The sequence below is a fragment of the Lottia gigantea genome, assembly GCF_000327385.1.
Source record: "Lottia gigantea unplaced genomic scaffold LOTGIsca_102, whole genome shotgun sequence".
NCBI lineage: Eukaryota > Metazoa > Mollusca > Gastropoda > Lottiidae > Lottia > Lottia gigantea.
In genome coordinates this window covers 461034-475569 of record NW_008706795.1, presented here as the reverse complement: position 1 = coordinate 475569, position 14536 = coordinate 461034, and the positions used below count along the sequence as shown (strand labels likewise).

Sequence of the window (14536 nt, the reverse complement as noted above, 5' to 3'; positions counted from 1 at the left end):
TTTGACAGTTTTAAATAATGGCGGGTATTTTCATCATTGCGCATGACGGATATTAAAGGGAGGATTTGTTATAAAAAAAACAAATAATTTAAGAAAGTCGTTCAAAATCGTGACATCTACAGAATTGCAAAACTATAGAATTAGCAGATAAATACCAAATACTCTTGCAGTGTTTAAAAAAAGCTCTATGATTATTCTACACATTTTCTTTCAAAATAAACAACAACAAAAATAAGCAAAAACAACTTGTCTCTTACTCGCGTCAGACACTATTTAAAACGGAAGTAGTCAAAATGGTCCGAAGTTTATGTCAAAAGACCCTAGAGATGGTCAAAACGGAGATATCCTGACTCAAGAAATGCACAGAATGACATTGAAGAATAAATTAAAAACAATTTTTATAAAACAGTCATTCATCCTCCACTCATAACCTTTTAAATCTCCTATCGGGAAAATAATTGCTTTTGAGTCCCTCTTGAGAGGATTTTAGGGGAAATAAATCACTTTTTGACCTCACTGTGAACTCGTTACTCGCGACAGATACTCGACGAGCTTATCTATTTATAGATTGTTGTTTTCCTTTCCGACTTCAATCAGTGCCACTGAAAGTCTGTTCAGATGAGATCAAAATGACCAATTCTTTGGCTAGCGAACTCCACCGATTTTGTGGACACTCGCAACGCCTTTATGATATCTTGGAGGATACTAAAAAAAGTTTTGCTGACATCAATAATTCGGGACAATATAATGGAAGTAAGTGCTAACTACGCTAATCATCAACTAGGCCTATAATGATCAAATGTAAACAAAACAAGGCAAACAGATAAATACCTTGACCAGAGCATGATATTGATAAAATTGTACTTGAAAATTAAATTTTGCGCAGCCTTCTTCTTTAAAAAGGTTGGAAAACCAATTGCCTTAAGTACAAACACTGACAGAAAGGCTTAGTCATTAGTGTCGGACCACAGGCCATGTTAACAGACTCACATTTTTACTGATCATATTTGTATGAATGCAAAACTCAACTCCAAAATACCACTCTGAAAGTCTAACATTGCCTTTTAGGTTGATAAAGACGAGAGTTATTTATTTAAGTGCGGTACCATAATGCCATAACAGACTTGATCTAATAGGAGGAAATCAATCGACGTAAATGTGATGATCTCAGATTGATCCTTAGTGATAAAAGCAAACGCTTATATTTTCTAGCTTTGTTATAATCAACATCATACGGTACTTTATATGTTTTTGTGTAATAAGCTTAAAATACAAATAAATTGTATGGCCTACTTAGATATTATATTGAGTGGAAATAATGATAATTGTAATAAATGATAATAATACTCTTTAATTCCTTGTGTTGGCAAAGTTGTAAAATGTTGTTAAGTTAGCTTGAATGCCACAAATCAAATACTTAAATTAAGGCAATTGAATATGTTTCAATGTTCAAGTAAACAAAAAATATCTTTCTTTGTAACATGAATAAAAATTGAAGCCTACAGTCTAGGGGGAGTTCTATTCAAAGACATGTAGAATAAGTCTTGGTATCCTATTAAATTATTATCCTATGATGAGGCTATGAAGGAATTTTACTAAGAAATTAACATTTGGATATTGTCAGATGAATTCATCAGACACATTCTTGCTGGTCTATGGGGATTTAATCCCCTTCTGTTGGTTAAATCCTGGGCTATTCAAGTCTTGAGCAAGTCATGATTTCAGCCATGCTGTGACCAGCCTCAGGGGATTAATTTGCATTCACCTCCTAGTCAATGTGTACCTTATATTATCTGAAAACAGAAAATCTATATATTATATATTTATTTCAGCTCAAATTGTTACTGCCGAATTACTGAAAGAAGAAGAAACAGAAATTTTGTCAGTGATAGAAAAATCTCAGACTATAGTTGTAGTGGGACAGACTCCTTATGCTAAATCTCGAATTGTTAATGAGCTATTTTCATTACAAATTCTACCATTACTAGATAACAGTGTTCAGTATCGAATGGTGAGATTTAAACATGGTGAAACACAATCTGTCAGTCTGGCCCTTCCTGATGATTACGACCTGGTGGACAATCTCGAAGCATATAACAATCCCTGGAAGACTATTCCAAGACAAGACCTAGAGCTTGATGCTAAGGACAAAGATGACTATGCTAAAGATTCTGCTGTATTAGAAGTTTCTTTGAATCATCCTTTGCTTCGATTTGGATCAACTTTGGTCATGTCTCCATCTCGAGATGAAACTGCTGAAGAATGTCTTAAGGCCTGTATGGAAAATGTTATGCCGGTACTTATTTACGGTTTTGTTACCGAACAACTCCATGACAAGGTAGGCTTTTTCTTATCTGAAAACATGTCAAGATCCTTTACTTAAAAATGTTTTTAGAGTTGGAAATGCCCATATCTAACGGAATATTGGAAAGGAGCAAACCAAAGCTTTGAGTGTCTCTGATACACTTAAAAAATTGTAATGATTTCTTTGATAGCTTAAGATGAAAATTTAAGACCTAATTAGATGCCCAATTGTACAATTAGTATTTCACAAAATAATACAGAGTAAGTTGTAGCTTTGAATTCAAAAGCCAAGTTTTACCTGTTGACTTCAACACACCCTTTTATCTTTTATATTTCAGGATATTGAAGAACTAAGTGATTTAGCCAAAATGACAAATTTTCAACCTGTGTGCTTTGTTCGAGTTCCTCCTCCAGGTTCTAAAACAGTTGATACAGATCCTCCAGATGGGGCACCTGATGTACCTGGTCGTTCGAGTCTAAACTTTCAGTTGTCAGATTCAAAATTACAAACGTCCGGACGATCTTCTAGTCTGCCACATCTTTCAAATCACAATAGTGCCAGGGAACAACTCACACAACTAGGATACTTATACAAACTTACCAGAGACTCTACAGACTCCTTGCAGTCATTATCTAGACGGAATTTAAATCAAGACTATTATGAAGTGCAAAGCATATTAATCGAACAATTTCAAAAATTTCCACAGAAGTTTTCCTCTTTTACAAGACAAATTTTGAAGCGTTTTCTAGTCAATGCGGCTACTGTTTTAAATAATTCTCATAATAGATGTTTGAACATGTTTATACTATCAGCATTTGATATGGCGAGGGACATACTAATTACACCCAAGAAGTTGGAATTCGCTCGTGAAAAGGAGGAAGAACTATATAAGTCATTGTTACAGATTTCTGTGTCTAAGTTAGAGGATGTTAAAGTGTTGATATCAGAGACAATAAGTTCAATGCATAATGAATTAGTAGAACAAGCCATGGAATATGATTTTATTGGTAAGTAAAAGAGTCAGTTTTTATACGCCCACACATTAATGTGAAAGATAGAATAAGTATGAGTTATTATTAAAAATAAAAACTAGTATGAGTTATAATTAAATATAAAACAAGTATGAGTTATTATTAGATATAAAACAAGTATGAGTTATTATTAGATATAAAACAAGTATGAGTTATTATTAGATATAAAACAAGTATGAGTTATTATTAAATATAAAACAAGTATGAGTTATTATTAGATATAAAACAAGTATGAGTTATTATTAGATATAAAAACTAGTATAAGTTATGAGTTATTATTGAATATAAAAACAAGTATGAGTTATTATCAAATATAAAAACAAGTATGAGTTATTATTAAATATAAAACAAGTATGAGTTATTATGAAATATAAAACAAGTATGAGTTATTATCAAATATAAAAACAAGTATGAGTTATTATTAAATATAAAACAAGTATGAGTTATTATGAAATATAAAACAAGTATGAGTTATTATCAAATATAAAAACAAGTATGAGTTATTATTAAATATAAAACAAGTATGAGTTATTATCAAATATAAAACAAGTATGAGTTATTATCAAATATAAAAACAAGTATGAGTTATTATTAAATATAAAACAAGTATGAGTTATTATGAAATATAAAACAAGTATGAGTTATTATGAAATATAAAACAAGTATGAGTTATTATTAAATATAAAACAAGTATGAGTTATTATGAAATATAAAACAAGTATGAGTTATTATGAAATATAAAACAAGTATGAGTTATTATTAGATATAAAACAAGTATGAGTTATTATTAGATATAAAGAACAAGTTACAGGAATTTGTTTACATTGCAATAAATTTGAATTGAAGGATTACTGTGATTTGAATATTCAATCCTTCCTTTTCACCAGGAAAATGTGAATTATTTGACTTTTTATAAGGCTAAAATATTGATTTTTGACATTCTGAAAATGAAGTGTGGATATTGATTAAAGTATTCAAATGGCTCTTCAGGTACACCTTTTTAAGTGTCTAGACTGACCTAATTCTTTATCTGAAGACCTGTATAATATTACCCCATGAAAAGGATTAGGAAATTAATTTGATGATAGTGGGTCAATAAACGATAACCAGATAACAACAACTGATAGTAGATGTGATACAGGTTTTAAAGTAAACGTTACAGTGATATCTGGTGGTTTAAAACATTCACCTGTTAATCAACAAAAACACTCATATACTCCATGAGATGTATCAAAAATTGATACCACATTTGGACAAATTTAATTTGCATGGAATGTTTCAATTGTTTTATTTGTAATGATAGAAATGTTTAACTTCACAATCACTTCAGTTGAAAATAATAACTAAGAGCCTTAAACTTGGTTTAAGTGGAATTTCAAGACCTTCAAAGGTCAGAGACCTGAATAATGTTATGATGCTATCAGTGTCTCTGATAAAAAGTTTAGAAAAACTCTTTACAATCTCTTTAAGACATTTTAATGAAAGAGGTTTTGTGAAATTTTGACATAATATATGTGCGACTTGAATTAATGCTGTCAGGTATCAGGCTGTAAAATGTTCAAGAAAATTTTCTATTAGAGTACAAACAAGTAATTATCTCCAAATTTTATCAGCCAAAAAGTTATGCAATCTTTTCTGACCTTTGTAAAGAAAACTGAAAACCACAAGAGTGAAAAGTTCAAGTATGATTTATAAAGGAGGTTATATAGAAAGTGTAAATATGGTATGACCAGTTTGCCTTGACCTAGTCCAGTGAAAAAAAATTACCACCATGAAGTTGAGATGATTATGCCATAAAAAACTATAATTGATTTATCATATTGAAATAAACGATCCATGAGAGGGCAAAACTGCCAATAGGCCCAAAAAATTAAGCAATTGATTTTGATAAGTTCAAGCTTATCAATTATATCTAAGATTAATTCATATTAAATTATTATAACCATATCAAAACCTTATTACTGCATTCTTCTCTCATTTAAAGTGTTTTTAAAGATTGTTTTCTAACCATTATATGTGTACCAGGGACTCTCTTAGCACCGATTTCAATCAAACGTCATAGCTTTCTGCAAATGTTTAATGACATCATTAACTCAAAGGTCCTCATAATCAATAACAGCTTTTGCGATCGTGACTTCATAAAAGGCTTAGTTTTAGTGGTATTGCAGCAACCACAGGTGTCTGCTAGAAAATTGGAATGTTGCAAATTGATGCTATCAGTGTCCCTGATACAAATACAAAATTTAGAAAACCTCTTTACAATCTCTTTAACACCTCATTATTTCATTCTGTATTGTCAATATTTTAAAAATGGATGTTATAATTTGTCATTTTGCACAATTCTTAGTAGACTTAATGTTTGATTTGAACTTATTGAAGAAATAATAATTGAAACTAGACATTAGAAATTAGGAAACAGCTATTAAGAGTTAAACACCTTAATCATAGCTCAAGAACTGGAATTATAGAATGTAGATAGAAATAAAAGGTATTGTATTTCAGTATGAAGATAATGAATATTACAACATAATAATCTTATTTTATAACAATGAGAAAGCAAAGTTGTTGTCAGCAACCCCACCCACGTCTGTTAAAAGTTAAGTCACTGGCCTATGTAGTGTAGATGTTAACTGTTAATTAGGTTATATCAAATATAGTAGTAGATTTTGATGACATCAGAATGACCTGGCATCTAATTAGCATACATCATTCAGGTCAAATTGACATCTAAAATTGTTGAATTTTAATGTATATAATATAAAGACACAGCTAAAGGAACAATAACAATCATTGGTTAAAGTTTATACAACATTTCAATGTTTTCTGTTGCCCTAAGGTAAATAAGAAGCACATTGAAACGTTGCATGAAACTTTAACCAATGATTGTTGTTCAATAAAGCTGTGTTTATATTATAATGCTAAATGCCATTTAAAGACTTGACTTTATTGTAGTCTGATATAGTGAAATAGCTTCCTTAATTTTCAGTATTTTTCCTCTTCCTATATTTTTAAACATTATATGATATATTTAGGTTATTTCAAAACTTGGTCTAGTATAAAACTAGCCTCTTGGAAAGGTTCAACACATTTTTTGTGCTTCAAAGGAATATAATCCTTCAATTTCTAAAATTAACAAGCTCACAGAATTGTTAAAGTTTTATAACGTCTATTTAATCAAATGGGAAAGGAAATATATAGGGAATAGAGAACCATACTAAATAAAAAATTATGATAATATGAAATCTGCATTTTATATTATTAAGTAATAAATTAATAGAAAAAAAATTCATGACTCAGAAAAGATAACATTATAGTTACACTTGAACAAATGTTTTATTTTCCTCACACCCATGTAACATGTTTTTAAAACTAATTTAGCTTAAAATATAGGCATGCAATAATAACAGCTTTCAACCAAAAAAACCATTCATATGAATCACAATATTTCCCAGATACAAACTATAGACCATACAAGAAGTGTTATATGAAACTAACTTTACCTTGAATGTCTTGTTACACTTTTTTTTAAATGAATTGACGATTTGCAGCCGATGTTGATATTAATTTGATATGATTATTAGTATACATCTTAAGATGTTCCATATGTTTTCTTTTTCATTTGCTTTCACAAAACAGTTTCTAACACTATATGAACAAATTTCAGTTGACTAGATTACTTTTGAAGTCATTTGATCGAATGATAGGTTGAATATTTTAGTTAATATGAATAGCATTGCATGACAATTTCATCAGATCATAGAAGAGTGTAGTAAACCCAAATAAAAACCCCAAAAGTAAACATTTGTAAATCATACTAACCCTATTGATATGATATATTGATATGATATATTGAAATATTGATGTAAAATATCAATGTGATACATTGGTCTGATATATTGATGTAAAATAACAATGTGATATATTGATATGATGTGATATATTGATATGATGTGATATATTGATGTAAAATATCTAAGTGATATATTGATATGATATATTGATGTGATATTTTGGTCTGATATATTGATATAATATATTGATATGATATATTGATGCGATATATTGGTCTGATACACATGTATTGACATGATATATTGGTCTGATATATTGATATGATGTATTGATGTGATATATTGATATGATGTGATATATTGATATGCTATGATATATTGATATGATATATTGATATGATATATTGATGTGATATATTGATTTAAATTATCAAAGTGATATACTGATATGATATATTGATGTGATATATTGTAGGTGTTGATATAGACGATGATGGTAAAATTAACACTATTAAAGGGTTAAAGATATGTACTGGTCAGATACAGGAGCTAGTTCTAAATAAATTAAACCATAATATAGCAGGCAAACTCATTAGTTCTGTTAATTTATTACGAGATTCTTATACGGGTAAGTTTTTTTATTTTCATCAATCAAGATTTAAAGGGACAGGTTTGCCATTTTCAGGGGTTTATATTTGGCTCTTGAATATATGTATAAATTAATCTCCAAAAGTACTAGAAATGTACAAAAAATGGCATAATGCTTTCAAAAATACCCAAACTAGAAATTTCACTTTCCATTTCTATATAGATGTCCTTTCTATATGTATGGTACAATCTCAAGAGATAACATTTAGACGCTGATAATTCTAGACTCAAACATGATTTGAAGGCTAAAGTTTCGACGTTGAGCTGCGTACAGCATTACTGATTAGCTAAATTCCCATTTTTGAGACTAAAGTATAATTTGTCAAGAGGATGGGAAATCTGTCCCTTTAATGTATTAACAAAATAAATGAGGTTCTCCCATTCAATGGGTTGGCAAACTTGCTATTGTCATGTCCTTCAATAGCAACTTTTATATTAGCAATATGTAACAACATTGTTCAGATTGTACATTATTATTGAAGAGGTATCGAAAAGATTGCTGAATTGAAGTGTTAGCTGTTTTTCTATTGGAAGAATTCATGCATGGTATGACAGTGAAGGTCTTGGTTTATGACTCACTTGAAGCTGTTAAAGGGCTATCCTTTAAGTCCTGAGTCAGAAATTGAGCATTTAAAAACAAAGTTGAATGTGTGTTATTGTGCTGTAGAAACCAAATGAAGTTGTTGAATTGTATTCTCCAACAGGTACCTTGACAAGATGTCTAGAAAGTTTAGAATGTGAAAGAGAAAATTCAGAAGAGGCTAAAACAACAGATGCCCTAAAACAGGTAAATAATATTATAAACATCTTTTAATCTAGATTCCAATTGATTCATGGTGTTTATTTGAGATAATTTTGTAAAACTATGCGTAGAATTATTACTCAATTTGTCAATGATGAAAAACTGAGAAGTATGCACCAGTTTCCAAAATAACAAGAATTGTTAAAGAATTATTTCTCCCAATGTATACAGATTTATACATTGTATAATCAGTCATGATAATGTCAATAGAGGTAGTGATCGCTCATTATTACATTAATTACATTTGTTTATAACATTTACTAAAAGTAAGTTTTCAAAAGTTTTCATCATTACATACAGTTTTAACTCTGCTTTTAGACTGGTATGTAAGTAACTAAATTGTTCTATTTCAGATTTTGAATGCAGCATATCAAGTTGAAATTACAGTCAGATCTAGTTCATCTTTAATTAAAGTTTTACTAGATCGAATGAAACAGGTAAAATTACATTCAAATACGAGGAGGGGCTGAAAAGTTTATTGGCTGACTCAGGAGGAGGTATGCCACAGCAATCAAACTTAGTATACATTAAAGACCATGGTTCGCTCTTTTCAGAGGTTCATTTGGGTCTTCACTTTCACTTTATGTCTCTTCTTTATATGGCTATAAAAAACGATTTGTTAATATAACATTTAAATTCAGATAATTCTGGACACACATGTAGTTGAAGGCATAAATTTGTATTACTTATTAGCTTAACTAAAAAATTTACAATTGGTCAAATAACTATAATTATTAAATATATTTTGAATATTGTTTATTCATTATAGCTAGTACGATCAATGCCATGGAATGCACCTCCTAAAATTGATGATGAGTGGAAGAAAACGGTGGCATCTGACATGTTAAATAGTCTAAGTGAAGCAAGGTGAATGGCACAATTTCATTAGACAGCTTCTTGATTTAAATTTCATGATAACTATCATATATCATAATATAGCAATATTTCGATATCAGGTGATATTATTAACAATATAAATTACTATACCGGTATTTATCTAATACAGGTTTATTGTCCAGCACTATATTCTGGGGCTTTTAGTCCTTTAAATTTCACAGTCCTGAACATTTTCTGGCTAAAATGATTCTCATTGGATGAATATAAATCAGAAATTGTTTATAAAGTTATAATAGATAAATGTTATAACATGCCTATTAAATGATATTTTCTTTCAGACTTGCTAAAAGTATTGCTGGACAAATTAAAGACAGACTGCAAAAATCACACGAATCATTTGGTGCAGCCTTGAAACAGTTAGATCAACGCCATACTGGTAGATTAGATAAAATAGAGGACCAAAGAATTAAACTAAGAAAAGTTCATGCTCCTAAAGTGTCTAAGTTAGCCTTAGAAAGTACATCTTTAAAGGATCATGTTTTACATGGTAGGTACCGTAACAATTTACTTTTGTTTTGTGATATATGTAAGTCATGAGCTTCCATTACTCTTGTTTTGTGATAAATATATATCATGAGCTTCCATTACTCTGTTTTGTGATAGATGTATGTCATGAGCTTCCATTATTCTTGTTTTGTGATAGATGTATGTCATGAGCTTCCAGTACTCTTGTTTTGTGATAAATATATATCATGAGCTTCCATTACTCTGTTTTGTGATAGATGTATGTCATGAGCTTCCATTATTCTTGTTTTGTGATAGATGTATGTCATGAGCTTCCAGTACTCTTGTTTTGTGATAAATATATGTCATGAGCTTCCAGTACTCTTGTTTTGTGATAAATATATGTCATGAGCTTCCATTACTCTGTTTTGTGATAGATGTATATCATGAGCTTCCATTACTCTGTTTTGTGATAGATGTATGTCATGAGCTTCCATTATTCTTGTTTTGTGATAGATGTATGTCATGAGCTTCCATTATTCTTGTTTTGTGATAGATGTATGTCATGAGCTTCCAGTACTCTTGTTTTGTGATAAATATATATCATGAGCTTCCATTACTCTGTTTTGTGATAGATGTATGTCATGAGCTTCCATTATTCTTGTTTTGTGATAGATGTATGTCATGAGCTTCCAGTACTCTTGTTTTGTGATAAATATATGTCATGAGCTGCCATTACTCTGTTTTGTCTATGTGTATTGAAGGTATGCCTCAGATGGGTAGAGAGATTGGTAGAGGACAGTATGGTGTAGTATATGCTTGTGAGAAGTGGGCCGGACGACATCCTTGTGCTATTAAATCAGTGGTACCACCAGATGAAAAACATTGGAATGATTTAGCTTTGGAATTTTTCTATAACAAGTATGTTTTATACTTTCATTAAGGGTTAGGACATACCTATTTTCTTAATAACAGTTAGTTGATAATAAATAAATAAAAAAAAAAAAATTCTTAAAGTTATCATGATTACAGCTTCTTTGTGGATATAATCTATTACAATTACACTACATGTAATTGAAAAAATACTCGAATACAAATCTGATTATATTCAAATTTGAATCTTAAAATCGATTACAATTGATCACAGTAACAGAATAAAATTACCCCAGACCTGATCTACATTAGATCATTTGTGTTCCATTTTCAGGAATATTCCGGAGCATGAAAGGATTGTTGCTCTACGAGGATCTGTTATAGATTATCTGTATGGAGGTGGAACCACACCTGCTGTTCTATTGATAATGGACAGATTACAGAAAGATCTCTACACTGCTATACAGTTAGGACTGGACTGGACCAGTAGGTAAGTATGGCTATTGCAATGTACCTGATTGTGGTTTTTGGCTTGCTCCTAATACCTTTTCTGGTTTTAAGGACAATGGCAACAGGTTGTACCAATCAAAGATCACTTAAATGAAAAAGAGTAGGCTTATGCAACTATCCAATTTCATCAAATTCCTTTTGGATTATCCGAATCAATGAAGTTTTGATTTTTAATCTATGATTGCAGATTACAAGTGTCTATGGATGTTGGTGAAGGAATTCGATTTTTACATGGACAGGGATTAGTCCATAGAGACATCAAACTTAAAAATGTTCTAGTAAGTTACTTTATTTAAAGGGGCATTCTATGGTGGTTTATTTATGATTTTATTCTACTTAATTTTCAATTTTGTTTGCTGCATTGTCATTTAATTCCATTTATTTTTCTTTTATTTTTTGCTGAAATATCATTTTATTCCACTTATTTTTCTATTTTGTTTGCTGAATTAAAAAAAAACATAGAATTAATTGTTAAAGGCAGTTTGATTTATCATTTTTCATTATCTTAGAGATACCATTAATATAAGATATTTTAAATGTTTATTGCAAGATTTATAGTGATTCAATTTATGTTTAACAGTTTTGAGGGTTGATTAAAGTCTTGAATATATGTTAATAGCCGTCAGAATAGTACTAGAAGTATACTAAAATCATATAATCCCTTCAAAACTAGAAATTTCACTTTCTATTTCTGTAAATGTTCTGAAAGTAGGTCAGTTGTCTGAAGACCACATAGCATGAAACTCTGAGTAACAACAAGATTTTTTAGGTTCTGTTTTAATATTTCTAAAATTTTATATATATGACCTTTGATTCTTATAAAATTAAAAAAAAGTGACTATTGTCACTTACAAGGTATTCCATGGTGATTTCTCTCAGGCAAGATTATATCGTATTATCATTAATATGTTCATGGGACAAATTTTGACAAAAATAATGACCTTGGTATGGTATGCTTTTTATATTATAGAGATTACAGATTTTAAATTTTTTTTTCAAGAAAAGATGTTTATGTCCCATTAAGCGGACTTTCAAATTGATGAAATAATTATCATTCGAACACTATATATAACAGAACCTAAAAAGACATGTTACCTGCACGCAATGCGATCTTCTTATGTCTACACTTCGCTTCTCAGTTAAACACAGGTTAAATCATTTGGTTTATATTTATGAGTGTTTGTAATCACCCAAGGATGAACCCTATTCAAAATCAGAAGAATCGAAAAATATTAAGTATGAGTTATTGCCCTTGTTCTTGAAAATACGTTCAATTTTTAGCTCGTAAACACTCTAGAAGGCACAATTCTTGATGGATTTTGACTAAACTTTATGTTAGTGTTCATAATCACCCAAGGATGAACCCTATTGAAAATCAGAAAAATTGGAAAATATTTAGTATGCGTTAATGCCCTTGTTCTTGAAAACGTGTTAATTTTTAGCTTGTAAACACTATAAGGCATGATTGTTGCTGGATTTTGACAAAACTTGGTAAAAAGCACTCTACAAGTCACAATTCTTAATGGATATTGACAAAACTTGCTGAAATCTTGATGAGGATGAACCCTATTGAAAATCGATAAAATCGAAAAATATTTAATATGAGTTATTGCCCTTGTTCTTGAAAATAGTTCAATTTGTAGCTCGTAGAAACTGTAGAAGGCATGATTCTCGCGCTGAAGATTGAATATTTGTCTTCTAGAGTTTTCACGAGCTAAAGATTGAACATGTTTTCAAGAACAAGGGCAGTAACTCATACTCAATATTATTCAGTATCGCCCTAAAGAGTTCAAATGAAGTGTATAACTGAAGGTTGAATTTTTCATACTGGTGATTGTTACTGTACTGCTAAATATTTTTATTCAAAATCAAAGCTGCCAGTGGGCGTATATTACCTTGCCTGGCAAGCTATCTTGAAAGGTTATGTGCGTAGTTATTAAAGAAGCTAGTACTGTACTTTTGTTACCTCTAGAAAATGGTGATCTGGGGCTCAAATCTCACTCAGCATATGGAAGTCTAGTATCCTAGACTAGACTAACCTAGATAAATAATCTTTCCTCATTATTCCAATCTAGCTGTAAATAAGTATGGATAACCCAGCAAAGTCCAAAGCCAATAGGTTTGACAAAGGATCGGTCGGTAGAAAGGATCTTGTGAACTTAAGTTCTTTTTACAAACTGGCTGCTTTTTTCTTTTTTACCATAATTTACACCTTATGGTTCTTTCAATGTACTCTTGTCGGTTAAATCTTATAATATTTATAGTTAGATGAACATAACCGTGGTAAAATAACAGATCTTGGTTTTTGTAAACCAGAAGCTATGATGAGTGGTAGTATTGTAGGTAAGTATTGAACAGTCAGTCCATCACACCCTAGTTCACACTCAGTCAATTTGTCAGTCCATTACATCCTATTTATACACTCTATCACTTTGTCAGTCTATTACACCCTGGTTATACACTCAGTCACTTTGTCAGTCCATTACATCCTATTTATACACTCAGTCACTTTGTCAGTCTATTACACCCTAGTAATACACTCAGTCACTTTGTCAGACCATTACATCCTATTTATACACTCAGTCACTTTGTCAGTCTATTACACCCTAGTTATACACTCAGTCACTTTGTCAGTCCATTACATCCTATTTATACACTCAGTCGCTTTGTCAGTCCATTACCCTCTAGTAATACATTCAGTCACTTTGTCAGTCCATTGCACCCTAGTTGTACACTCAGTCACTTTGTCAGTCCATTACACCTTAGTTATACACTCAGTCACTTTGTCAGATCATACTTATATAGTATAATTCTTGTTACAACTGCCAAATGCTCCAGACAATGTCTTTGTACTGAAATGATGTATTATCTGTAAAATGCCAGTGCTGGGGACCTTATTTTGGACCAAATTTTACAAGGATAAGTTTAAGACCAGAGGAAAACTTCAACTATAAAGAAAATGTTATAATCTACTGGTACTTTCAGGAACACCAATACACATGGCACCGGAACTATTCAGTGGACATTATGATAACAGTGTAGATGTTTATGCTTTTGGTATATTGTTTTGGTATGTCTGTTCAGGACATGTACGTTTACCATCAAACTTTGAAAAATGTTCCAATAAAGATCAGTTATGGACATCAGTAAAGAAAGGTATGTTTCTGTGTTTGTAAAGTTGTTTTTAAAGTAACTTAGCATATACCAGTACAAATTCTGTTAACAATTTGAATGC

The 14536-nt window shown here is 30.6% G+C and overlaps 1 protein-coding gene across 1 annotated transcript; it reads left to right on the top strand.

The window, feature by feature from the left end:
- Nucleotides 1–1858: 1858 nt before the first annotated feature.
- Nucleotides 1859–14477, top strand: LOTGIDRAFT_136010 (hypothetical protein; the record flags this gene model as incomplete). Its single annotated transcript, XM_009046492.1, has 13 exons — nt 1859–2338; nt 2643–2832; nt 2971–3312; nt 7603–7755; nt 8480–8562; nt 8931–9014; nt 9347–9444; nt 9753–9961; nt 10683–10839; nt 11126–11281; nt 11489–11579; nt 13566–13644; nt 14287–14477. Coding segments are annotated over 13 exons (2313 nt in total), but the record flags the coding sequence as incomplete, so codon positions are not given.
- Nucleotides 14478–14536: the final 59 nt, after the last annotated feature.